Below are 26,066 nucleotides of genomic sequence, written 5' to 3'. Positions count from 1 at the left end.
TTCCAATATGTAGCCACTAGTCATTTGTGGCTTTTGAGCATTTGAAATATGGCTGGTCTGAAGTAAGGTGTTCTGTGAAACACATGTATTACATAATAGGTTTTGTAGACTTGGTATGGAAGAAGCAAGTGTAAATATCCCATACATTTTTTTATATTGATTTAAATGATAATGTTTGGATATTTAAATTGGCTTAAATAAGATATATTATTAGTATTAATTTCTCCTGTTTTTTACTTTTTAAAATGTGACAACTATGAAGTTCCCATTGTGGTGCAGCAGAAATGAATCTGACTGGGAACCATGAGGTTGTGGGCTCGATCCCTGGCCTCGCTCAGTGGGTTAAGAATCCAGCATTGCAGTGGCTGTGGGTCACAGATGCATCTCAGTTCTGGCATTGCTGTGGCTGTGTCATAGGCCTGCAGCTGTAGCTCAGATTGGACTCCTTGCAGGGAACCTCCATATGCTGTGGGTGTGGCCCTAAAAAGCAAAAAAAAAAAAAAAAAAGAAAGAAAGAAAAGTGACAACTGGAAATTTAAATCTGTGAATCACATTTGTGGCTTTCAGTATATTTCTGCCGAAGAGTGCTATTCTAGTAGATTCCTCTAAAGTCCCCTACAGAATTCTGAGTGCTTTCTTTAGCCTTGGTACATGAGGTATAAATTAGCTGGATGTAAAATTTGTGGTTTATACTTTATGTTCACTGAGGTTTCTGAAAATGTTGCCCCTTTGATGCTTTGCTTTATCTCTTATTTTTAAAGTCTGATATTCATCTGATTCTTTTGGCCTTTTAAGTTATTATAATATATCAATTTATAATAATGTTATTGTTAACTGTTATCTGTTTGGAGGCCTTATTTCTGAAGTAGTTTTATTCAGTCAGTCTGTTGTTCTGGGTTACTTTTGCCAGCTAACTTGGTGGACTTTTTTTATTGTGGTAAAAAGAAATACATAACCTAAAATTTATTATCTTAATCATATTTATGTGTACAGTAGTGTTAACTGTATGCACAATATTGCACAGCAGATACCTAGCACTGTTTTCATCTTGAAAAACTGAAACTATCCATTGAACAACTTCCTTTTTTCTTCTCCTCCAACCTCTGATAACCACTACTTAAGAGTTTGACTGTTTTAGATCTTTAATGAAATCATGCAATATTTGTCCTTTTGGGACTAGCTTATTTCAATTTACATAATATTCTCAAGTTTCTTTTATGTTGGTAGCATGTGTCAGAACTTTCTTCCTTTTTAAGGCTAATATTCCATCATATGTATGTAGCACATTTTGTTTATCCATTCATCTGTCAACAAACACTTCGATTGCTTCCACCACTTGGCTATTGTAAATTGTGGCTCAGCAGTTTACAAACCTGACTAGTATCCATAAGGACACAGGTTAGATCCCTAGCCTTGCTCAGTGGGTTAAGGATCTGGTGTTGCTGTGAGCTGTGGTGTGGGTCACAGACAAGGCTCAGATCTCACGTTGCTGTGCTATAGGCCCGCAACTGCACCCCCCAACTCCACCCCAGCCTGGGAACTTTGTATGCTGCAGGTGTGGCCCTAAAAAGCAAACAAAAACAAAAAGACCACTGCAATAAAATAGGTGTGCAAATATATCTTCGAGATCCTATTTTCAGTTATTTTGGCTATATATCCAAAAGTGGGATTACTGGATAATATGATAGTTCTGGTTTTAATATTCAGCCTTGCAGTCTATTAACACAGCATATCTTTCCATTTACTTATGTCTTTGTTAATTTCTTTCAGCATTGGTTTGTGTTTTTCACTGTGCAAGCCTTTCACCTCTTTGGTTAAGTTTATTCCTTAGTATTTTATTCTTTCTGATGCTGTTGTAAATGGGATTGTTCTCATAATTTTCTTTACAGATCATTTATAGTTGTGTAGAAGCACAACTCATTTTTGTGTATTGATCTTCTATCTTGTAACTTTGTTGAATGTGTTTACCAGGCGTAATTTTTTTTAATGTGTGAAATCTTTAAGGTTGTCTATATAAAGGTCATGTCATCTGTGGCAGATATAATTTTACTTTTCCCTTTCCAATTTGGCATCTTTTTCTTGGCAGTTGCTTTCCCTAGGACTTCTAGTGCTGTGTTGAATAAAAGTGGCAAAAGTAGGCATCCTTGCTTTGTTTCTGATCTTGAAGGAACAACTTTCATTTTTCACCATATAGTTAGCTGTGGGCTTTTCATATATAGTTTTTATTAGATTGAGACAATTTCCTTGTATTCCTAGTTTGTTGAGTTTTTTTTTTTCCTTAAATCATGAAAGTGTTGAATTTTTTCAGTCTGCCAGTTGGAATAATCATGTGGTTTTTGTCCTTCATTCTCTTACTGTGGTATATTACATTAACCAGTTTCATATATTGAACATTCGTGCATTCCAAAAATAAATAATAAGCCATCATGATGTATAATCATCTTAATCTGTGGTTAAATTTGGATTGCTAGTATTTTTCTGAGGGCCTTTGCATTGATATTCATCAGGGATATTGGTCTATAGTTTTTTTCCTTGTAATTGTATTAGTTTAAGGCGTACAACATAGTGATTTGATACATGTATATGTTGTGAAATGATTACCATAAGTCACCTCACACGTTTACAGTTTTGTGTGTGCCTGTGAAGGAGGACTTTGAAGATGTACTCTCAGCAACTTTCAGATATATAATACTGTAGTCACCTTGCTGTACCTTATATCCACAGGGCTTATTAATCTTTTAACTGGAATTCTGTACATTTTGACCACCTTTACTCATTTCCCTTACCTTCCCACCATCCTTGTAGTATCTTTGTCTGATTTTGGTATTAGAGTAGTAGTACCGCATAAAATGAGTTTGGAAGTTTTCTCTCCTCTACAGTTTTTAAAGAAGATTTTGAGAAGGATTGTGGTTAATTCTTTAAATGTCGGTAGACGTCTCCAATGAAGCCATCTGTTGATGAGCTTTTCTTTGTTGATGTTTGATTACTGATTCAATAGATTGAATATCCTTACTAGTTACAGTTCACGTTTTTAATTTCATGATTGAGTCTTGGTATGTCGTATATTTCTAGAAATTTATCTGTTTCTTCTTAATTTCATTTATTTCTGCTCTAATTTTTATTTCCTTCCTTCTGCTAACTTTGGGTTTTGTTTGTTTTCCAAGTTCCTGGAGGTGTAAAATTAGTTTGTTGATTTGAGATCTCTTAGTATTGCTTTTGCTTTATCCTTTGAGTTTTGTTTTGTTGTGTTTTCATTTGTCCGTTTTCAAAATTCCTTTGTAATTTTTCTTGACCTGTTGATTGTTCAAAAGTATATTCAGTTTCCACGTATTAGTGAATTTTCCAGTTTTCCTTTTGCTGATGATTTCTAGTTTAATTCCATTGTGGTTGGAAAAGATACTTGGTATGATTTCAGTCTTATTAAATTTGGTAAAACTTGTTTTGTGGCCTAACATGTGATCTGTTCTGACGAATTTTCTGTGTGTACTTGAGAAGAATGTGTGCTCTGCTTCTATACAGTATAGTGTTCTGTATATGTTGGTTAAGTTCAGTTGGTCTTAGTGTTGTTCAAGCCATCTGTTTCCTTATTGATATTCTGTTTGGTTGATGTATTCATTATTGAAGATGATGCACATGCCCAGAGAGGTATGTTCAGAAAAGGTTTGGGGGCTTCCAGACTCCCCCCCACCCCCAGATTGACTGGTGAAGGTCTTCCACTGTGTGAAGCCAATTCATAAAGACTGGGAGTGGTAGCTGTTTTTTCAAATGCACAAATTACAGCAGTAAATAAAAAAACAAACAAACAAGGAACATGAAAAAACAGGGAAATATGGGTCAAAGGAACAAAATAAATCACCAGAAACTCACCGTAAGAAAAAAAATCTCTAAATTATTTGACAATAAAAATTTAAAATAAACATCTTAAAAAAGCTCAAGGCATTAAAAGAGAACACAAAAACAAAATCAGGAAAGATGATTTGGGGTATTGAAATCTCCTACTATTGTATTACTGTGTATTTCTCCCTTCAGTTCTGTCAGTGTTTGTTCTATATATCTGGGTGCTCTGTTGTTATGTGCATTTATATTTATAATTGCTGTAGCTTCCTGGTGACCTGATCTTTTCGTCATTGTGTAATGGGTGCTTTTGTGACTTAAGATAGTATTTGACCTACCTTTTTGTCTTAAGTTTCTATTCTTTTGCATAGAATATCTTTTTCCATCCTTTCACTTTTAGGTTATGTATTCCCTTATACCTAAAATGATGAGTTTCTTTTAGATAATATATAATTGGATTTTGTTTTTTAATCTGTTCAGTCACTCAGTGTCTTTTTTTTTTGATTGGGAAGTTTACTCTGTTTACATTTAAAGTAATCACTGATAGTGAGGGACTTATTTTACTGTTTTGTTGTTTTCTGTATGTCTTTGTGGTTATCTTGTCCCTCTTTTTCTGACTTGCCAAATTTTGTTGATTTTTTTTTCTTTTTTTTTCTTTTGCAGTGTCATGCTTGATTCCTTTCTCATTTTCTTCTGTGTGTCTTTAGGCATGTTCTTTGTGGTTACCGTAGGGATTACGTAAAGTTTCATATAGTTAGAACACTGTGTTAAACTGATAAGTTGGGGCTTTTTTTGCTTTTATTTTTTAAATTCTATACTAGAATTAAAAATGACTTATGTGGAGTTCCCGTCGTGGCACAGTGGTTAATAAATCCGACTAGGAACCATGAGGTTGCGGGTTCGATCCCTGTCCTTGCTCAGTGGTTAACGATCCGGCATTGCCGTGAACTGTGGTGTAGGTCGCAGACGCGGCTCAGATCCTGCGTTGCTGTGGCTCTGGCATAGGCTGGCAGTTACAGCTCCGATTGGATCCCTAGCCTGGGAACCTCCATATGCCGTGGGAGCAGCCCAAGAAATGGCAAAAAGACCCCCCCCCCAAAAAAAGAAAAGACTTATGCAATGCTATTTTGGTATTACAAAATTCTTTGTCTATATATATACCTTTACCACAGAGCTTTATATGATGTATGGCAGGTCTACCAGTGATTAACTCCCTCAGCTTTCCTTTATCTGGGTAGATCTTTTATTTCTTTCAGTTTTGAAGGACAAGTTTTCCAGATATGGTTAGTGGTTGGCAGTTTTGTTTTGTTTTTTCCAGTCCTTTGAATATATCATCCATTGCTTTCTGGCCTGTAATATTTCTGATGAGAAATTACTGATAATCTTCTGGATGCTCCCTTGTACCTGATGATTTACTTTTTCCTTTGCTGCTTTCCAGACTCTTTGACTTTTGACAGTTTGATTATAATATGTCTTAGTGTAGGCCTAGTTGGAGTTTTTTTTGAGTTCAGCCTAGTTGGAGTTTTTTTTCTTTGAGCTTTTTGACTTTGAATGTTCTTTTCTTTCCTTGGATTTGGGAAGTTTTCGGCCATTTATTTCTTCAAGTAAGCTCTCTGCACCTTTCTCCTCCTTTTGGGACTTCCATAGTGTGTATCTTGGTCTATTGAGAGTGTCACATAAGTTTCTTAGACTTTATTCATTTTTGTTGTTTTGTCCTCTGACTCAGTGATTTCAAGTGTCCTCTCTGATTTCACTAATTCTTTCTTCTGCCTGATCAAGTCAGCTGTTGAACCCCTCTGGTGAATTTTTTTTTTTTCTCTCCTAAATTCAGTTAATGCAATCTTCAGCTCCACACTTCCCATTTGGTTCTTTAAAGTTTTCTTTCTTTCTTTCTTTTTTTGATATTTGCATTTTGTTCATGCATCATCTTTCCTGATTTTGTTTTTGTGTTCTCTTTTAATGCCTTGAGCTTTTTTAAGATGTTTATTTTAAATTTTTATTGTCAAATAATTTAGAGATTTTTTTTCTTACGGTGAGTTTCTGGTGATTTATTTTGTTCCTTTGACCCATATTTCCCTGTTTTTTCATGTTCCTTGTTTGTTTGTTTTTTTATTTACTGCTGTAATTTGTGCATTTGAAAAAACAGCTACCACTCCCAGTCTTTATGAATTGGCTTCACACAGTGGAAGACCTTCACCAGTCAATCTGGGGGTGGAGGGGGAGTCTGGAAGCCCCCAAACCTTTTCTGAACATAACTCTCTGGGCATGTGCCCATAATTTCCCACTTAAAAAGGTTTATTCCTTTTTTTTTTCAGGATCATGTAATCTTTTGCTCCCTCTGGTGTTTGTCGGTGGTACTGGAAGTTTTCTGGTGTTGAAATAAGCCTCTTAAGTTCTTTTTTGTTCTCCACAGCCCCCAGGCATCCAAAGAATGCTGGTTCAGTCAGCCTTCTGAGTTAAGTGAGGCAGAAGTTAGTCCCTTGAGCAACTCCCCCAAAATTTGGAATGTTAGACACATGCTCCACCCTTCTTCCCTCCCAAGGGAGAAGCTGTGAGCAGAATACTTTTTCCCGATTATACCAGGAGGTATCAGGTTATGTCTGGTGATGGAAGTTCTCCTGTGCTGTCTTGTTCCCTGTTGGGCTTTTTTTTTTTTTTTTTTGGTAAGTAGATTTATATGCTTTATACTCAATATTAGTTCTGTTGCATTTCCTTTTTTTCAATTTTGTTTTTCTTCAAGGACTCCAATTATATGAATGTCTTTCCACATTTGCCTGTTTTTACATCCTACCGTCTTTTTCATACTCATTTTACTTTTTCATCTTATTTTATTCTTTTGGTTATTGGACATCATTTATACAACGTATTTACATCTTTGAGTATATTTTACACTGGGCTTCTAGTAATTTTAGTTTTCATCTCTGAGGTAATTGTCTTTTTCTTTCTTTTCTGAGTTTAGTCAACTCTTTCCATTTTGTTTCCTGAGTCTTTTGCCCCCTTCTCTGATCTTAGTTTTTCTGTTTATTTGGCCATGCCTGTGGCATGTGGAAGATACCATGCCAGGGATTGAACCTGAGCCACTGCAATGACAATACCAGGTCCTTAATCCACTGTGCCACAAGATAATTCCCTCTGATCTTAGTTTTTAAATTTCTTATTCAAGGTGATTTAAGTTTTCTTCTTTCCCTCCTCTTCAGAGTAGAGAGAGTTCATTATTAGAGGTATGTTGAATCTTGTTGTTGGTTTTTAATAATAGTAATAGACTTACTAAGTTTTTTTGTTTTTGTAGATTTGGGGTGGTTTATAACATCCCTAGTTGAATAGTGCCCTCTTCAGTCTGTGTAGAATGATCTGCTTTTGAGGAGTAGACAAAGAATGACTTGTCTTACTCTGGCTGTTTCTAGCTAGTGTTTCAGAATCCCCCTCATGTGGTTTTCTGTGGGTCAGATGGGCTCAGCTTTATTTTTTTCTCCTGTGTAAGGATTTGAAACTTCCTGTTTTGATTTTGATCTCCCAGAATTTTGCTACATTCTGTTTTGTGCTGATGGCTCATCTCTAATTCAGTTTGTCATTGTGGCTTAATAAGTTTCTTAGTCCATTACTAGTAAGTTTATGAATAATTATAGTGAGATAGAGTAGATAAATGTAGTTATTCAATTGGCTATATTTAATTAGGAATTTTAGATGTTAAGTTTTAAAATATCAGTGAAAAATGTTTGACTTTGTATGCAGCCTAACTCAATTGATAGATTCTGATAGCCAACACATTGGGGCATGAGCTTGGCAAGATGGAAAAGAGACATACAAATATTGTTTCAAATTTCAGTCCTGCTGATTTCTGTCATAGAAATCATGGAGTATTAGTTTACTCATCTCCAAAAGAAAAATTATTTCTTCCCTGTACCTTGCAGGATTGTGCTTGGTACTTATTATATACATGACTAGAAGTCATGAATTATTTAACATCTTTTAGTTTGCTGTTAATGGCTTATCATGTAATTTCATGTGTTACTAGGAAAAATATAAAGTACAGAAAATGTATAATATTTCTTGGAAAACACAAAACATGCTTAAGTATAACGTGGTAGGTTTCTAAAAGATATTTCAGCATGCCTCAGTAACCATAAGAAGTGATTTTGTGTATTTTGGTGGAGAGTTCCTTCACTTAAGATGTAAAACTTTTATAGTGTTTTTTAGAATTGATGAAAGTAATATAGATTTACTGCGGAAAATTCTGGAACTGCAGAAGGGTGCACAGAAGAAAATAAAAGCCATCTAAATAGTTAGCATTTTGTAGAATATTCTGTTCTGTAGTCTTCCAGGCTTTTTTCTGTTTGTACATATTTATTTATATTTATACATGTTATTTTATAACCTGCTTTTAGACTTAATATCCTAATACATTTTTAGATCAATAGAGGTCTATGTTGTATTTTTTTTTATATTTTTACTTTTTAAAAACTTTTTCAGCTTGCCCCAGTGGCATACGGAAGTTCACATGCTAGGGATCGAATATCCAAGCTGCATCTGCAACCTAGGCCACAGCTACAGCAATGCTGGATCCTTAACCCACTGTACCAGGCCAGAGATCAAACCAGTACCTCCACAGAGATAAGCCAGATCATTAACCTCCTGCGCCACAGCAGGAACTCCTACATTGTGTTGTTTATTACTACTACCTAAGAGTTCTATTTCATGAATACAACATGACCTATAAACTAATTCTGTATTGCTATTTAGATTTGGTTTTTTTGGTATTAAAGCAATGCCATGATGAGCATTTTTATTTAGTTGCTGTTGACCATTTGTTTGTTGCCTTTTGATGAATTCCATTAGTGGAGTTGGTGGATCAAAGATATGCTTTTTAAGGAAAGGAAATTAAGTAGTGTTTGGTTTTTAGTTATTTTTAAAATTAACCTCACAGTGTATAAAACCAGCGTGTTAACAAGGAGTCACCATTATTCCTGTCAACCCCTTCCCCTAATAAAATCTGTATGTTTGTATGTTTACCACTCGTTATGGCTATTAAATGAAGCACAGGCCTCTAGAAGCCATTTCATTGTTTTTCTCTGAATTTTTTCGGGGGTGTTTGAGAGACTGATAATCTAGGAAAGGAAATGATAGTTGAGAATTTATTCCTAGAGCTAAATTTTGTCTGTAAATTAAAATGGGGGAGTATGTCATGGTCTGGCTCCTCAGTTTCTGGCTATATCTATCATCTGTCATCTGTGTTAAGACCTGTTTTTAAATTTTCTCATTTGTAAAATTAATGTTAAATATTAATGTATTAAAGATGTATTTCAAAAATTGGGTAATAATTAAAAATGTTTTGTACTTAGAGTGAAGTCAAATATATATCACATGAATCTCTTCAAATAAAAAATATGTTCAGTTTCCTTTTGTTACCTGTATTTATGGACTATTAGCATTTTAAGAACATGGTTTTTCATCTTTAACAGACTTATCTAGTAAGAATGGGATAGTCAAGGAATTCTGGAATCAGAGTCCTGAAATTCAATTCCCTTCTATCTTACACATCTTTGTTAAGAACAAATCAATTATTTCTTGACAATGTCTACCCCTGTGTCCCAAATTTGTAAAGAGCCGATAGGCATGTGATGGACTGTGGGTGTTCCTTGAAAACTGTAAAACATATAAATACAGTATGGCATTGCGTATTATATCACTTACTTTGACCAGGAGAGGTGAAATGTCATCAAGGTAATAGGAAAATATAGGCTTAAATAATACTATAAATTGCTCACCGAAGGCCTGGCTTCCTAGTTTCTTGATGCTGTTTGTGTGTTTGGCCCCGTCATCATTTCTTAGTTACCTCAAAAATTTTTACTACTAATAGATTTTAACCAAATTGGTAGCAGTATTTGTATGGGGAAATATATTTAGTGCTCCAACTTGGATCTTACCCTATGAAGAAGAACATCTCTCTCTCTCTTTTTTTTTTCCTTTCTTTTTTCTTTTTTTAGAGCTGCACCTGCAGCATATGGAAGTTCCCAGGCTAGGGTTGAATTAGAGCTTCAGCTACCAGCCTACATCACCACCACAGCAATACCAGATTTGAGCCATGTCTGCGACCTACACTGCAGCTCATGGCAAAGTCAGATCCTTAACCCACTGAGTGGGGCCAGGGATGGAACCTGCATCCTCAAGGGTACTAGTCAGGTTCATTACCACTGAGCACAATGGGAATGCCAAGAAAAACATTTCTACCTGGCACTGAAGGTGAATAAATTCTCAAATCTAAGCCACTACCACCCTCCTGTTCAACTGCTTGCCCTTTATTGGATGTCTCTGGGCTTTTGTCCTTTTGAAATGTTATGTGATATTCTCTGCCTGAATTGTTTCTTCTTTTCCTCTTTTGCCTTGCTAAATCTCTCTTGATCCTAAAACTCTTAGTTTAGATTTTACTTTCTTTGGGCATCTTTGTCCTCCCAAAATGAGTGGTTTGATTAATTGAAAAGAGACATGCTTGTCAAGCTCAAACATGATTGCATACCTAGATATCTCTCTTCCACTGGCTGAGTTCCTTAATGGCAGAATCTGCCTCTCATTCTCTCATAATTCTCAGTGACAGGAGTAGTATCTCCTTTCCTACTTGGTGTTTTGAAATATGTTGAAAAGATGACTATTGATAAATAAATCTTAATTTATAAATTACAGCATAGCCAGTACTCTTTCAGATAGGGAGATTGCAAAAGGCCACTCAGGTGAGATGAGACTTGAAAGAATTTCAGAAGCAATTCTTTTGGATGTTTAGAAACCTTAAGGAAAGGAGGCAGTGTGGTTAGAATAAAGATTGGAAGGAGAAAAGTAGGAGATAAGGTCAGAGCAGTATAAGATCTCATAAATCATTGAGTGATTTTTAACCTTTAATCTAAACATGAAGGGGATCTTTTGGGGAGTAACAAGACCTAATTTACTTTCTGCAAGGTAAAGGTGCTTTGCTGGGAATGGTTCGTAGTGGGTCAAGGGAGAAAGTATCTGCTGAGTGGTAGAGGTAGAAGTTATTAGAATATGGGTGTATTTTATAAGAACTTTTTGTTTAACCTTTGCTAAAAAAAATATTACCTGCTGTGATAGTAATATAGTCTGTTGAACATAATTTGAGTTATTCAGAGTTTTGTACTGTTGAAGTTTCAGGTATATAAATGCAGAAGATACCTAAAATCTGTGCTACAAATTCTTTTCCTGCATTTGCATATTTTTCGGTACTCTGGTATTGGTGTTAAACACCTCAGTTTCACAGACAAGTGTTCAATTTTCATGTCACTGAGATGTTAAATTCTAGTTGGTGAATACTTAATCTTTGTTAAAATTCTACTTATTAAAATTGTAATCATCTATGGTGATATAAATATGAGCACAAGTGTTTAAGGAGAATGTAGGTCTGTGGCAAAGGAACTATTTATGAATTGATTCTTAAAGAACTTTGCAGTAATTAAAATAAATTTTAAATAGAGTTGATGCATTGATTTGACATTATTAAAACAACTCATGTTGCCTACTTTACATTTTCCAGGAACATCATTTACAGCGAGCTATTTCAGCACAACAAGTGTTTAGAGAAAAAAAAGAGAGCATGGTCATCCCAGTTCCTGAGGCAGAGAGCAACGTCAACTATTACAATCGCTTGTACAAAGGAGAGTTTAAACAGCCAAAACAGTTCATTCATATTCAGCGTAAGTTTGTTAATTCATTGTTTTCTGTTTGTAATTTAACTTTATCAACCAATGAAAATCCTTTCTCTGTTTTTGCCCAAAGAGATTTTAATTTTTCATTTCATATACACTGATATATAGAAATGTAAAACATGAAAGAATAAAATCCCTCTGTGCTTACATCTGAACTTCAAGATCATTTTGAGTATGAGTTGCATTTGGAACATTTGATGGTTTATGTGGTATAGGATTTTCTGTAACACACTTTATTATACAGCTAAAAGGTGGTAGATTAGCATACATAAACTAGATTTATTTTTCAAGGCATAGTGGCTATAATGCTGATTGGGGCGACGAGTCTTCTGAAATTTTTAAAATTAGATTCTACACCTCTGCCTCTGTGTAGTTTTTATAAAATTCTAATTCTGCCACCTTTGTTACTCTTATTTTTCTCTCCATTGTTACTGTTAATCACCATCTCTTGCTTTAATATTATTTCAGTAATATTCTGACTGTTCTATTTACTATCTCCTATCTCCAATCCTTACCTTCTTCTAGTCTGTCTTCTCCACAAACTCCACTGGCACCCAGGCAGTCTTCCTGAAGTGTCAGTTTGATCAAATTTTATGTGTGGCCTAAAATCCTGCTGTTCTTTATTCTACAGTAGGAGTTTTCAGCTGATTTTGCAGACAGATGCTAGTGTGTTGGCTTCTGGTCCGGTTGTGTTAAAAAAAAAAATCACCAAAAAAATCTTGAGTAGGTTATTAAAATACAGATTCTAGGGCTCTGCTTCAAGCCTCCCTGTATGAGAATCTCTGGTATGCAACCTGGTAATAAGTATTTTTTTTAAATTCTCCAGGTAATTTTGAAACGTTTTCTGTTTCTCATTGATTCTAAGATGTGCATTTGTCATCTTTGAAATGAGATTTCATCTTAAATTTCTTTTGTCTTGGATGAAAGTGGTTTATCTAAAAGAGAATTTCTACTTGTTTTTGCTAGTCATCTGGGGACCAACCTGAGACCACTTAAAAGTCTTCACTTGTTTGTTTTCGGACCACATTGGTAGCTGGAGTTTTATTTGTTCATTTTTCGACCACACAAGTAGGCTGCAGACCTGCTTGGAATTCAGTTGTCAGATTTTTTTTACCCCTCCTTCCACCTAAGAGCAAGTTGAGAAATATAGTTTCTTGCTGTTCCTTTCTGCATGGCTGGTTTATTTCTTTATCTTAAACTGAGGTAGTTGCCCTTTGGTAGTTTAGCTTTATGTGGGAATATTCTATTAAATTTCATAGTAGACCCTAGTATAAGCTTTTTTTTTCTTCAAGTATGTAAAGTAATGGTGCATCTGATATAACAAAATTCAGTAATAGCCAAATTCTCTAATTTGAATACAAGGCCCTTTGTCATTTGTTACTCCTGCTACTCCTTTAACCTTGTTTCCTATTGCTCTTTCCCTCACTCTCTGTATGTAGGGGAGAACTTAAAATTATTCATGTCTGCCTTGTTTCACATTTCACATTTCCTTACATGTGCTGTTGAAGTCTTCTTACCTTTTCTGTAGCTTTTAAGACCTAACTCCCTTTAAAGCTTACCCTGATATCTCATTCTGCCTCTCTTATTTACTTATCTCAGTACCTTGTACATACCCCTATCAGAGGACTCACCATACTTTATTGCAATTATTTGTAACCATTCTTTTTCTCCTTTTAGATTGTGAGCTCCTTGAGGGCAGGGACTATGTTTTATTTTCCCTTTGTATCTTTAGAGTAAAGTGCATGGCTTATAGATGCTCAATAAATGGCATGTTTGTCCACTGGTTCAGTTGTTTTTAAATGGCTTTTTAAAAGCCCTTAGATGTCAGAACCATGTTCCAGAGACTTTTCTTCTAAACATTCAAGAGAAGCACACTGCAAAAAGTATGTGATTTCTTTCCTCTGTGTCTTTGACTTTGAGTCCCTTTAGCTTGTTGAATTTTCCTTGTCTTTGAATCAGGAGCAAGATAGCTTAGGAATTATAAGATTTTTCAAGCAAAGGTATCCTTTAAAAATTTCTTTTTTAAATTTTAGTAACAGTATAGCTGGACAATTAGGACCACTGTAAAAGCCATTCTAGGAAACCAAGAACCAGAAATTGGGTGTAACCCCATCTGGGTCATTCCCATTAGATACAATAAATGTTAATCTTGTGTTGAGTTTTTTTTTTTGTTTGTTTGTTTTTTCATTTTATCCTATTGCTGTAATAAATGGAATAAAAATAATAGAAAATCATTTTAATTATTTCATTTTCTTTTTTAGTCTTTCAGCATATATATTCTATATACTATACTAAATTGTACTATACAATATTTTTCTTGCCTTTTCTCCTTATATTTTAAGTTCCTCAGTTTTCTATATAGTCTTCAATTATCATTTTCAGTGTATGTGTAATTTTCCATCCAACTATGTTCCATTATTTGCTTACCTATATGCGTTATTGACCTTAGGGTTATCTATACTAAAATTTAAGCTCTTGTTATCATTGACACTCTTTTCAAGGAAGGCTTAAAAAAATTCTTCTTAACATAACTTCTCTCTAAGCCGTTAAATTTCAGAAAATTTAAGAATTTCAGAAAATACTGCTTTGGATTTTCTTTTTCTTCTTTTAATGATGGATTTGAAAGAATTACTTCCCATTTGCCTGTCTAGAAAAGTGCAGTAGCCACAGTAGGGTGGCTTAACTTAGGCCCATCACATTGCTTGCCTGGACTTTGGCAGAAACTTTGTATTAGTCTCTCTCCTCTAGTCTGCCTGCCTTCCAGTATATCCCCACTGCCACTATTGTGATTATTACCCATTTAGAATTTTTCAAAGACTCATTGTTGCCTATAGAATAAGATTTTAACACATTTTTATGATATTTAAGGTCCCACCCCCACCGCTGTGCTGTGTGTTTTTCCTCCATGACACCAGTCTCATTGAAAGGAACTGCTGGAGGGTCTCTTTCCTCCTTTAGACTGAAAGCTCCTCAGGAACAGAAGCTGCATCTCATTCATCATATGGTCCCACACTATAGTCTCAATACCACCCCTCCTCAACCTCAATTCCTGTACACACTTTCAACTACAATAATAAGCTACTTGTAACTTTCTGACTTACCCCTTATTTTCTCTTTTCTCCATGCCTTTACATAGCCCATTACTTCTCTCCTCCCCTTGTTAAAACACAACCTGTTCTCCAAGGCTTGTCTCCGGGACTAATTTTAGGAGCCTCTTCCTGACCCCTCTAAGCAGAGTTCTTGGCACTGCTTACCTCAAGGTCTCCTGTGTCATGTGCACGCCCTCATTGTGGTGTCAACCACATGCGTTGTGATTGTTTGCCCTCTGTTGCTTCACTAGGTTATAAGGCTCATTGAGAGGAGGGACTTTTTTTTTTTTTTTTTTAATTTTACTGTGTACTGTAGTCCCTGGCCTGTGATTTAGGTATTCAGTTAAATAGTTGCCAAGTAAATAAATGAGTGAATGAATGGTAAGGTAAAAAGCATACACATCATGGCATCTTTGAGACATCAATCTTGTAGGACTCAAAATTGTATACAGAATTAAATATAAGAATAAAATTAATGGTGTATTCAGTGAAATTAAGAGACCAGCTGTATGGATCCAAGTTAAAAACTGAGATCAGTTTTTCACCAATGTCTTTTTAGGACAAAAAGTGTTTGCCAAGAAGGAGTTGAGAGTGGAATGACTCCAATCTTGTTATGGATATGACATAAGCCTGTCTGTTCCTTCCTGTCCCTTTCAGTACCATTTCTCCGTGGTAACCCATATTGGGGTATTCTGATCAGGTTGAAAGCGTCTTGGAGATACATAGTCTTTGAGGACCCAAAATATTCAAACTGTTCCTCATTTAGGCCATTTCTGCACACTGGTCAGTTGTGTGACACATGTAGAAAATACTACCTCGATTTTATTTACTTTTATAACAAATTTACTTTGGGTACCTCAATCCAGATGTTAAAATACTTTCATTTTGGAGTTTAAGAACTTCACTAGGGAGTTCCCATTGTGACTTAGTGGTAACAAACCCGACTAGTATCCATGAGGATGCAGGTTCAATCCCTGGCCTCACTCAGATGGTTAAAGATCCATTGTTTCCGTGAGCTGTGGGGTAGGTCGCAGATGTGGCTTGGATCTGACGTTTCTGTGGCTGTGGCTGGCAGCTGCAGTTCCACTTCAGCCTCTAGTCTGGGAACTTCCCTATGCCATGGGTGCAGCCCTAAAAAGCAAAAAAAGAAAAAAGAACTTCATTAAATTCAGGATCCACATTTTTCTCCTTAAGGAAATGACTTTGTTTGCAATAATAAGTTCTTATTTCCACCTCCCATTATCCATTTTGTTTAGTATTTTGCAGTTGTTCCTGAGGTGTCTTAGAATTTTAGAACAAGAAGGAACTTGAGCTGTTGTTTCATAAGTATTCTGAAGTGAATTTATGTCCAGTTTTGAACTCAATTAAATGCTTCTTTGAAACGGGACTCCTTTTCTTGTTTTGAAATGAAAGTTCACTTCCCCTTCTCAGTGCATGACACCTACAAACACAGATCAGTAGAATGTCTCACCTGCTTCTTGGCTGAAAGAAGTAGTTCAGGAAAAAGGATTGGTGGGGTAGCACTTTCTTGTTATTTGTCAGACAAGGAGATGAACTCACTCAAGGGAAATTGAATTCTGTAGTTTGTGTCTGGAGCCAAGATCTTAAGCCCTGGGAAGGTTCCTGTCTGTGTGTGTACACTGCTTTACACCTCAGTACACTTGAAACTGACTCCCCAGTTCAGTGAAGCTGACCATTGTCGAGTCTACACTTGGAAAAAGAAGAAAAATTCCACTTATTTAGTGTAAAGTGGACCTGTATATTCTACTAGTTCTTCAGCAAGAGATAAATGCAGACCTAACATCCAACTTCAATCTTAATATCCTTGGAATGTCTTTTGCAGTTCACCCCATTAAACAAAAATGATGATAACTGACCTTTTGCACTGGCAGAACAAACCTGTTTTGATTGAAAAGAGTTGGAAAAGATCCCAAGTGAAGACACAAAACAATGTTTAAACAGTTAATACAGTAAAACTTTTTGGTGAAAAGGCAGCATTCTAAGAACATCATTTTTCTATGACAGTTTCACTGGATATGTAGTAAAAAAAAAGTCAAATTGAGCACAGATCTCACAAAATAACATCACACATTTAAATAAATACTGGAAAAGCCATGCCACAGGTACAGAAGCAGTTTGTGTCAGATTTGTGGAGAATACACAAATTCTGGTGAAGCTGGATCCCAGGTTGATGCAGTTAGCGAAATGATAACAGGGACATGAGCAAGGTCAGACCCTGAGGGCAACCTATATTCAGATTAGTTGGCTTTAAGGGTCTTCTCCTGTTCTCAGAGATTGTGCCCAGCCTGCTATCCTTGCAGAAATCTGTGAGTATGGGCATTAGGGCTGAAATATTAGAAAAGTATCTGGGTAACCACTAATCCAGGAAAAGACGAGAAGCCCTGAAACTTAGAAAATATTAAATATTAAGTTATGACAGGTATTTGGGAAAAGCAAAATCAGCATTTGACAGTCTTGGATAGAGAGATGAAATAGAAGTCTAAGTACAAGGAGCATGCCCCTTGGCCCTATATGCATTTACTTCATTCACTATTAAAGAAAAAGTACCAAGAGCATTTTTCACAGAACTAGAACAAATAGTTTTAAAATTTGTGTGGAAACACAGAAGACCTCAAATAGCCAAAACCATCTTGAGAAAGAATAGAACTGGAGGAATCATGCTTTCTGGCTTTGGACTATATTATAAAGCTACAGTAGTGAAAACGGTATGTACAAGCACAGAAACAGACACATAGATGACTGGAACAGAATAGAGAGCCCAGAAATAAACGCATACATTTAAGGTCAATTAACCTGCAAAATGAGGCAAGAATATGCAATGGAGGAAAGACAGTCTCTTCAATAAGTGGTACTGGGAAAACTGGACAGCTGCAATTAGAATGTTGCCTAATACCATGTACAAAAACTAAAAATGGATTAAATGTAAGACCAGATACTGTAGAACTCCTGGAAGAAAAATAGGCAGAACACTCTGACATAAATTGCAGCAATATTTTTTTGGATGTGTCTCCTTAAAAAAATAAAAGCAAAAATAAATGGGACTTAAAATTGATAAAAGGAAAAAATAAGCTACCAAATGGGAGAAAATATTTGCAAGTGATATGACTGATAAGAGATTAATATCCAACATATATAAACAGCTCCTACAACTCAACATCAAAAACACAACCTGATTAAAATGTAGCAGAAGAACTGAATATGCATTTTTCCAATAAGGAATTGCAGATGGCCAACAGACACATGAAAAGATGCTTGACATTGCTAATCATTAGGGAAAAGCAAATCAAAACCATAATGAGGTATCACTTCACACCTGTCAGAATGGCTATCATCAAAAAGAGAAGTAACAAATGTTGGTAAGGATTTGGAGAAAAGGGAACACTCATACAATGTTGGTGGGACTGTAACTTAGTATAGCCATTGTGGAGTACAATATGGAGGGTTCTCTTAAAAACTAAAAATAGAACTATCGTATGACCTAGCAGTTCCACTTCTGGGTATATATCCAAATAAACCCAAAACCACTAATCTGAAAAAATAAATGCATCCCAATGGTTCATAGCATTGTTTACAATTGCCAAAATAGGGAAGCAGCCTAAGTGTCCATCAACAGAGGAATGGATAAAGAAGTGGTGTATACACATGTATAGTATACACAAACACATACATACATACACAGTGGAATACTACTGAACTGTAAAAAGAATGAAATAATGCCATTGCCATTTGCAGCACATGGATGGACTTGGAGGGTATTATACTAAGTGAAAAAAGAAAAAGACAAATACTGTATGCTATTACTTATATGTAGAATCTAAAAAAATTAACTAGTGACTATAACAAAAAAAAGACTCACAGATGGAGAGAACAAATTAGTACCTTCCACTGGGAAGAGAGAAGGGGGAGGGGCAATATAGTGGTAGGAGTTTAAGAGCTACCCACCATTAGGTATAAATAAGCTACAAGGATATATTATTGGTCAACACAGGGAATATAGCCCATATTTTTTAATAAGTATAAATGGAATATATCTTTGAAAAATCAAATCACGATGTTGTACACCTGTGACTTAGGTAATATTGTGCAGCAACTCTACTTCAATTTAAAAAATTTTCTCTCCCAAAAAACTAAAGATGATTTGAGTAAAATACAGGACAATTAGTGAAAGACAATGGTTAGGTAAATTAAGGAGAAAATACATGATATAGTAAGATGTGATGCATAGTAGTACATATTTTAGTCATGAGATAATTAATAAAGCAAAAAGTAAGGTTCTTTTGAAGGTGCATATTTCAGTGCATATTTCCTGGCACTGAAATATTTAAACTCTCCTTTGGTGCCATACAGAGAGAATACTGTGATATAATCCAGCACACTTGATTATGCTAATAGGAGTTACCAGAAATGGGTTGTCAACATATTCACCTATCAGCTAACATCTTCATGGAACATTCTTCAGCGACCTTACACTGCTCTAAGAATTGGCACCATTCAGCATCTTGTTTGTCTTGCTGTCCACCATAAAAGGCTAAATTTCCTTCTCATCATACCCCAGTAATAGAATTCATGGGCTGCCTAACTATAAAAATAAATTCTGTTATACTTATTATCTGAAAATTTTTATAGAGGACAACTTTTCTTTCGACAGTTACAAGTAAAAGACATAATAAATTGTTGTGCCTATGTCCTCTTCATATCTTGCATATATTAAGCCGGTACTCAAACTTATGAGTATTTTTACTCTTATTTAAAGAAAAATTACCTAAAGAACCCATTGTAATGCCACTAACAAGTAGAAGAGTCAGAATTTGAATCCAGGCTATCTGGCTGTAGTATGTCAGTTTAATTAAGGTATACTGCTGCTTAGTCATCACTTATTGTAAGATGCAGAGACTGATCTACATTAAACAAATACATGACCATTCAAATCTGGTTGGTGATAGAATCAACAATGGGAGTGAAAGACATTTTGGTTTTGATTTTTAATTCATAAACCACAAGATAGAGCATAGGTTGTCTGCTGATAAAAAAGGAGTCCTGAATGTGAAAGACAGATGCAAACACACCTATTCTGACACTTCTGGTTTGGCCTGGCAGGAGATTGATAAAGGAAGATCGCTATACATGGGGATAGGAAGGTGCCATGAAGAGGGAGAAGCTTCAAGAAAAGTGAATCATGAGAGTAATATAGACACATTGTACAATTTTGCTTAGAGTAGTGAGGCACTTCAGTGAAAGGGCGTTAAGTTTTAGCATTGGGAAAGGCCCAAGATCCAATTTTTAAGAGTCTTTTGAGCTTCGCTAATCAGAGATATCAGAACACTGCTAGGGCAACAATATAGGCAAAAAAATTCTAACACCCAGACACATGCACTCACATGTACACATGTCTTCAGATGAACGCACTCATGAAATGAGGCATCGGCCATGACTTTGGAGCTCTAGGAACTGAGTAGAGCTAGAGAACCTCTTCTAGTGTCTCTGGGTTTCCTGCTTTCTCCAAGTCCAACCCACCTTTGAAGACAGTTTTGCAACCCGAATAGAGGCCCAAGTTGGGAGAGGGCTCTGTGGCAGCTCTTTATTTCTAAACCCTAAGTGCTGAGCTTGGCAACCAATGAAGTTTTGTTTGGATGGAATGCATTGGACTGCAGAGGACCTTGGTCAAGCAGTTTCTGTTTTCTCCATCCCTTAAAAAATCTCATGACTGTGAAGCGGAGGCTAAAAATGGACAATAGATGATATAAAAGGTGAAAGAATTAAAAATTGCCTTTATGATGATGATGTTTTTTTAAATAATTCAAGTTAATATTTTAGTGATTAAGTATTTTCTCATTGACATGAGTCAAGAAAGTAATCAAAATTGTAGGAATATATGACCTCCCCCTTTCCATGGAAAGTAAATAAAGCCACCCTTCCTACTTTCTTCAAAAATTGGACCTTGTTCAAAAGTAGTTGTTTGTCATCATTGGCTTTATGGCTCTCCTTTGTTTTTCTGATGAAAACTAAGAAATAGGTTCTTGGAAGGATCTTTTTGTTTGGGGGGGCGCAGGTTGTGTGTGTGAAGTTGTAGTTTATTCTTTATAATGAAAGGTAAAATGTTAATTGTAGAAAAAATTAATAGCCCCATCTTGAAAGATAACCAGCAGATAAAAGCTGTATTTTCCTATTTTTCAAATTTTCATTATACTGTGTCTGTGTGTGTGTTTTGCTTTTTTACTTACTATTGTAGACTAAGCATTTCTCCATGTCATTAAATAACTTTAATTTTTTTTTTTAAACTAAAATAAGGAATTGGTTTTATGTTCCTTACTGGTCAGCAGGAACTTGTAAGAAAGCAAGCCAGTACTGACAATCTTTGTTTACACTTTACTTAAGGAGCTTTAGACACAGATTATTTGTGGTTTTGATATATTATTAAAATGAAGAATTTGTATATTAGTAAATAATAGTAAATTAGTTTGCATTAGTAAAATATAATTAGCATTTCAAGAAAAATTAGGATTTTAGGCTTTTAAAAAATTAATAGTTTATTTTTTTTTTCAAAGAGCTAGTGTGCAGTGAGTAGTGTATAGTCAGCTATTTTTAGAGAAAGCCTAATTCAAGAGATGTTTACAATGTAATTACCTAATTAAGCTACATAATCTTCTTCAGATATCATATAGTTTGTAAGCTGCCAATATCTTTGTCCGTTCAGGTTATATTTATAACTTCAGTTATCCTGAGGAGACACCCTCTAAGAGTTTTTTCCCTCTTTGCCATCCAAGAGCATTTTGATTGCTGGAGTGCTTACAACATGAAGTGTGTGTAACCTGGTATTAATGGGATGGACATTCTAGCTTTGGTACTTATTTTAGTTATTAACTATGTTACTTGGGTTAAGGTAGCTGGCTTAACTGAACTTTAGAAACTTGCATCGAGTGGGGAAAAAAATTAAACCTACTTTACATGATTGCTTAATGAATAGTGAAATATCTTAGAACAACCACTAGTATTTGACTTGTTGGTTTCTATGCTCTAGCAGCATCTAACCCAGTGCCACAAAACCATAAACACATTGCTAAAACTCTAGGCTAGAACCAATAAGATCTAGATTTAGAGAACAGCATTTTGTTCAGATTTAGGCAGTATTTTATAACTGGATGAGAAGCTGAGGGAAAGAACAGAATTGAACATAACTAATTGTCCAGGTGTTGGAATGTGGACAAGTAATAGATTTAGGTATTGTTCTTTAATATCTCATAATAATGAATATATATTGAGCATTTATGATGAGCTAGATATTATTATAAGGAATCTGTATGCTTTGCCTTATTTCATATCCATGAAAACCATATGAGGTAGATAAAGTAATTTTCCTCATTATATAGAGGGTGTAAGGTTCTGTTGTCACAGAGAATTCCGGGAGCATACTCAAAATATCTTGTAAGTAGAGGAGCCACTATTTGGACCAGGCAATCAGATTCCAGAGTACTTTCTTTTTATTCCATTCTAATTTTATTGAGATATAATTGACATACAGTACTGTATAAGTTTATAGTGCATATATAGTATAGTGATTTGCCTTGTGTATTTTGAAATGATTACCAGAATAAATTTAGTTAATATTCATCACTTCATATACAAAAAAAGACTAAAAATATTTTTTCCTCTGTGATGTGAACTTTTAGGATTTACTCTCTTAACAAATTTCATATATATCATATAGCCGTATTAGCTGTAGTCATCATTAACTATAGTACATTCCATCCCTGGTCTTATTGCTTTTTTTTTCTTTCCTTCAGGGATCGTACTTTTGGTGGTATTTCTAAAATCTCATTACCAAACATAAGATCATCCAGATTTTATTTTTTTATAGTTTTTATAGGCCTGTATTTTATATTTAGGTTTATGATTCATTTTAATTAATTTTTGTGAAAAGTGAAAGGTATGTGTCCAAATTAACCTTTTTTAATACGGATCTCCAGCACCATTTGTTGAAAAGACTGTTCTTTTTCCACTGAATTGTCTTTGCTTGTTCGTCAAAGATCAATTGACTGTATTCATATGGGTCTGTTTCTAGGTGCACTATTCTTTTCCACTAATCTTTCTGTTTTTTTGTCAATAGCACAGTATCTTAACTAATGCAGTTTCATAATAAATCTTGAAGTCATTCCTCTGACTTTATTCTTCTTCACTATTCTGTTGATTATTCTGGATTTTTTTCTTCTCCCTATAAACGTCAGAATCAGTTTGTCACTACTGATGGATACACAGGATGACTTGATGGGATTTCTTTTGAGGTTGCTTTGAATCTTTAAATCAAATTGGGAAAAATTGACATGTTAACCAGATTGAATCTTCATACCCATAAACATGAATATCTCTCCATTCTTTATCTCTCCATTCTTTAATTCTTTGATATGTTTCATCAGTTTTGCTGTTTTCCTCATATAGAACTTCTACATATTTTGTTAGATTTGTTCCTTAGTATTTGATTTTTGCAAAGTGCTAATATAAATGGTATTTTAAGTTCCAGATTTCACTTTGTCATTCTAGTATATAGGAAAGTGATTGGCTTTTCTATATTAACCTTTTATTCTGCAACCTTGCTATTATCACTTAGTTTGAGGAGTTTTTTGTCAGTTCTGGAATAAAATGTATATACGCATGTACATAGACAGTCTTATCATCTGTGAACAAAGGTAGTTTAATTTCTCCCTTGTGTATCTTTCCACCTTTCATTTCCTTTTTTTATATCTTACTGCATTAACTGGGACTTCCAGTACAATGTTGAAAGCAGTGATGAGAGGGGTTATCCTTGCCTTATATCTGATCTTAGTAGGAAAGCTCTTAGTTTCACAGTACTGAGTATGATGTTTTAAGTTTTTTGTAGATGTTCTTTATCAAGTTGAGAAATTTTTCTTCTATTCCTATTTTGCTGACAGGTTTTATCATGAATGGATGTTGGATTTTGTTAAATATTTTTTATGCATCTGTTGATAATACTTTGATTTTTTTTCTTTGTTGGTGTGGTGTATTACATTAATTTATTTTCTCCCAGCCTTACAAATCTGGGATAAGTCCTACTTAGTGATGGTGTATAATTTTCTTTTCTTTTTTGTCTGCACCATGGCATATGGAAGTTCCTGGGCCAGGGATTGAATCCTAGCCACAGCTGTGACCTGCGCTGCAGTGCCTGCCGCAGCTAAGGCAACATCAGATCCTTGACCCACTGTGCCATAGTGGGAACTCCTGTAATTCTTTTTATACATTGCTAGATTCAGTTTTGTTGGGGGTTTTTGCATCTGTGTTATGAGAGAAGTTGGTCTGCAGTTCTCTTGTAATGTCTTTATCTGAACTTGGTATTGGGATAATGCTGGCTTCAGAGAATGAGTTAGGAAGAATTCCCTATGCTTCAGTCCTCTGAAAGATATTGTAGAGAATTGATAAAGTTTTTTCTTTAGGAGTTCCCTTTGTGGCTCATCGGTAACGAACCCAACTAGTACACATGAGGATGCAAGTTTGATCCTTGGCCTCACTCAGTGGGTTAAGAATCCAGTGTTACCATGAGCTGTGGTATAGGTTGCAGGCACAGCTTAGATCCTTTGTTGCTCTGACTGTGGTACAGACCAGCAGCTCCAGTTCCAACTTGACCCTTAACTCAGGAACTTCCATATGCCACAGCTATGTTGCCTGCCCCCGCCCCCACCTGTGCTTTCAGTTTGGGAAGATTATTACTGATTGAATTCCTTTAATAGCTACAAGCCTATTCAGATTTTTTTTTTTTTCTCGTATGAGTTCTGCAGATGGTTTCCTTCAGGGAATTGTGCCGTTTCATGCAGGTTATCAAATTTGTGGACACAGAGTTGCTCATAGTATTCTTTTACCATCCTTCTGTCATTTTGATGTCATGGGTTTGGTAGTGATGCACTCTGTTTCAAAATTTCTAATATTAATAATTGTTTTCTCTGCTTTATTCTTAGCATGGCTAGAGGCTTATTGATTTTATTGATCTTTTTCAAAAACTAGGTTTGGGTTTTGTTTATTTTCGCTATTGATTTCCTGTTTTCAATTTCATTGATTTCTGCTCTAGTTCATATTATTTCTTTTCTTCTGCTTATATTAGATTTAATCTGCTGTTCTTTTATCTAGTTACCACAGGTTGAAGATTACATCATTGATTCTAGATCTTTTTTCTTTTCTAAAATACATATTCACTGCTATAAATTTCCCTCAGCACTGTTTTCATTACATCCCACAAATTTTGATGAGTTGCATTTTCACTTTCATTTGGTTCAAAGTATTTTAAAATTTCTCTTGATATTTTGTCTTTGACCACACTTCTAAGTATGTTGTTTAATCTCTGTGTATCTTGGGATTTTTTGGCTATTATTGATTTCTAGTTTAATTCCATTGTAATTTGAGAACAGATTTTTAAATTAAATTTATTAAGGTATTGTTTATTTCCCAGAATCTGGTATCTTGGTCAGTGTTCCATGAGAGCTTGAGAAGAATGTGTAATATGCTGTGTTGTTGGATGATGTGGTCTATAAATGTCCATTGTATCCATTATATGATTGCTGGTGGTTCAGCCATATTCTTACATCCATGTTGTTTCTGTTTTTAGAGTAAGTTACAGATTTCATGCTCCTTTGAGTACTTCATTATGTGTTTCTTAAAAAAAATTATCTTACATAACCACAGCATAGTTAACAATCATTAATTGCCATCAATATAATACAATTACTTAATCTCTTCCCCTCATTCTTATTTTAATAATAAGTGTCCCAGTAATATTCTTTATAGTGAAGGAAAACTCCAGATGATATGTTGCATTCAGTTGTCGTGTCTCTTTGGAGTATTCATAAATCTTTTTGTGCTTCATGCCACTGACATTTTTGAGTTCAGGCCCATTATTTAGTAGAATGTTCCTCAATTTGAGTTTGCTCTTTGGGATTTGATTCAGGGTGAAATGGGGGTTTTGTTGTTTTGTTGTGGTAAAAAAACACATAAGAAATTTTCTCAACACTGTTTAAGGTATACTTTAATTATACGTGCATCATTGTACAGTATCTCTAAATTTTTTTCATTTTGTATGCCTGAAAGTCTATAAACAACTCCTTGTTACACCCTCCTCGGAGTACCTGATAACCATCATTCTACTTTCTGTTTCCATGAATTCGTCTACTTCAGATACCTCATGTATGTGGAATCCTGTGGTATTTGTCTTTTTGTGTCTGGCTTATTTTATTTAGTATAATGTCCTCACAGTTCATCCGTGTTTTAGCATATGACAAGATATCCTTCATTTTTAAGGCTGAATAACATTCCATTGTGTGTATATACCACATTGAGTTTATCCATCCGTTGATGGACATTTAGGTTATAGGTGTTCATATGAACATGGGTAATCACATATCTCTTTGAGATCCCG

The 26,066-nt window shown here is 35.1% G+C and overlaps 1 protein-coding gene across 2 annotated transcripts in view; it reads left to right on the top strand.

The window, feature by feature from the left end:
- The window catches only part of EPC2 (enhancer of polycomb homolog 2), a 107,741-nt gene that overhangs the window by 28,665 nt on the left and 53,010 nt on the right, over positions 1 to 26,066 (top strand). For both annotated transcript variants that reach the window (XM_047771967.1, XM_047771968.1), the window contains exon 2: positions 11,372 to 11,531. In XM_047771967.1, coding sequence (XP_047627923.1) covers positions 11,372 to 11,531 — 160 coding nt within the window. The remainder of the gene's footprint in view (positions 1 to 11,371; positions 11,532 to 26,066) is intronic.

Source organism: Phacochoerus africanus, chromosome 3 (assembly GCF_016906955.1).
Source record: "Phacochoerus africanus isolate WHEZ1 chromosome 3, ROS_Pafr_v1, whole genome shotgun sequence".
Classification (NCBI taxonomy): Eukaryota; Metazoa; Chordata; class Mammalia; order Artiodactyla; family Suidae; genus Phacochoerus; species Phacochoerus africanus.
The sequence above is the reverse complement of the archived record's forward strand: the minus strand, read 5'-3'. Positions and strand labels throughout refer to the sequence as shown.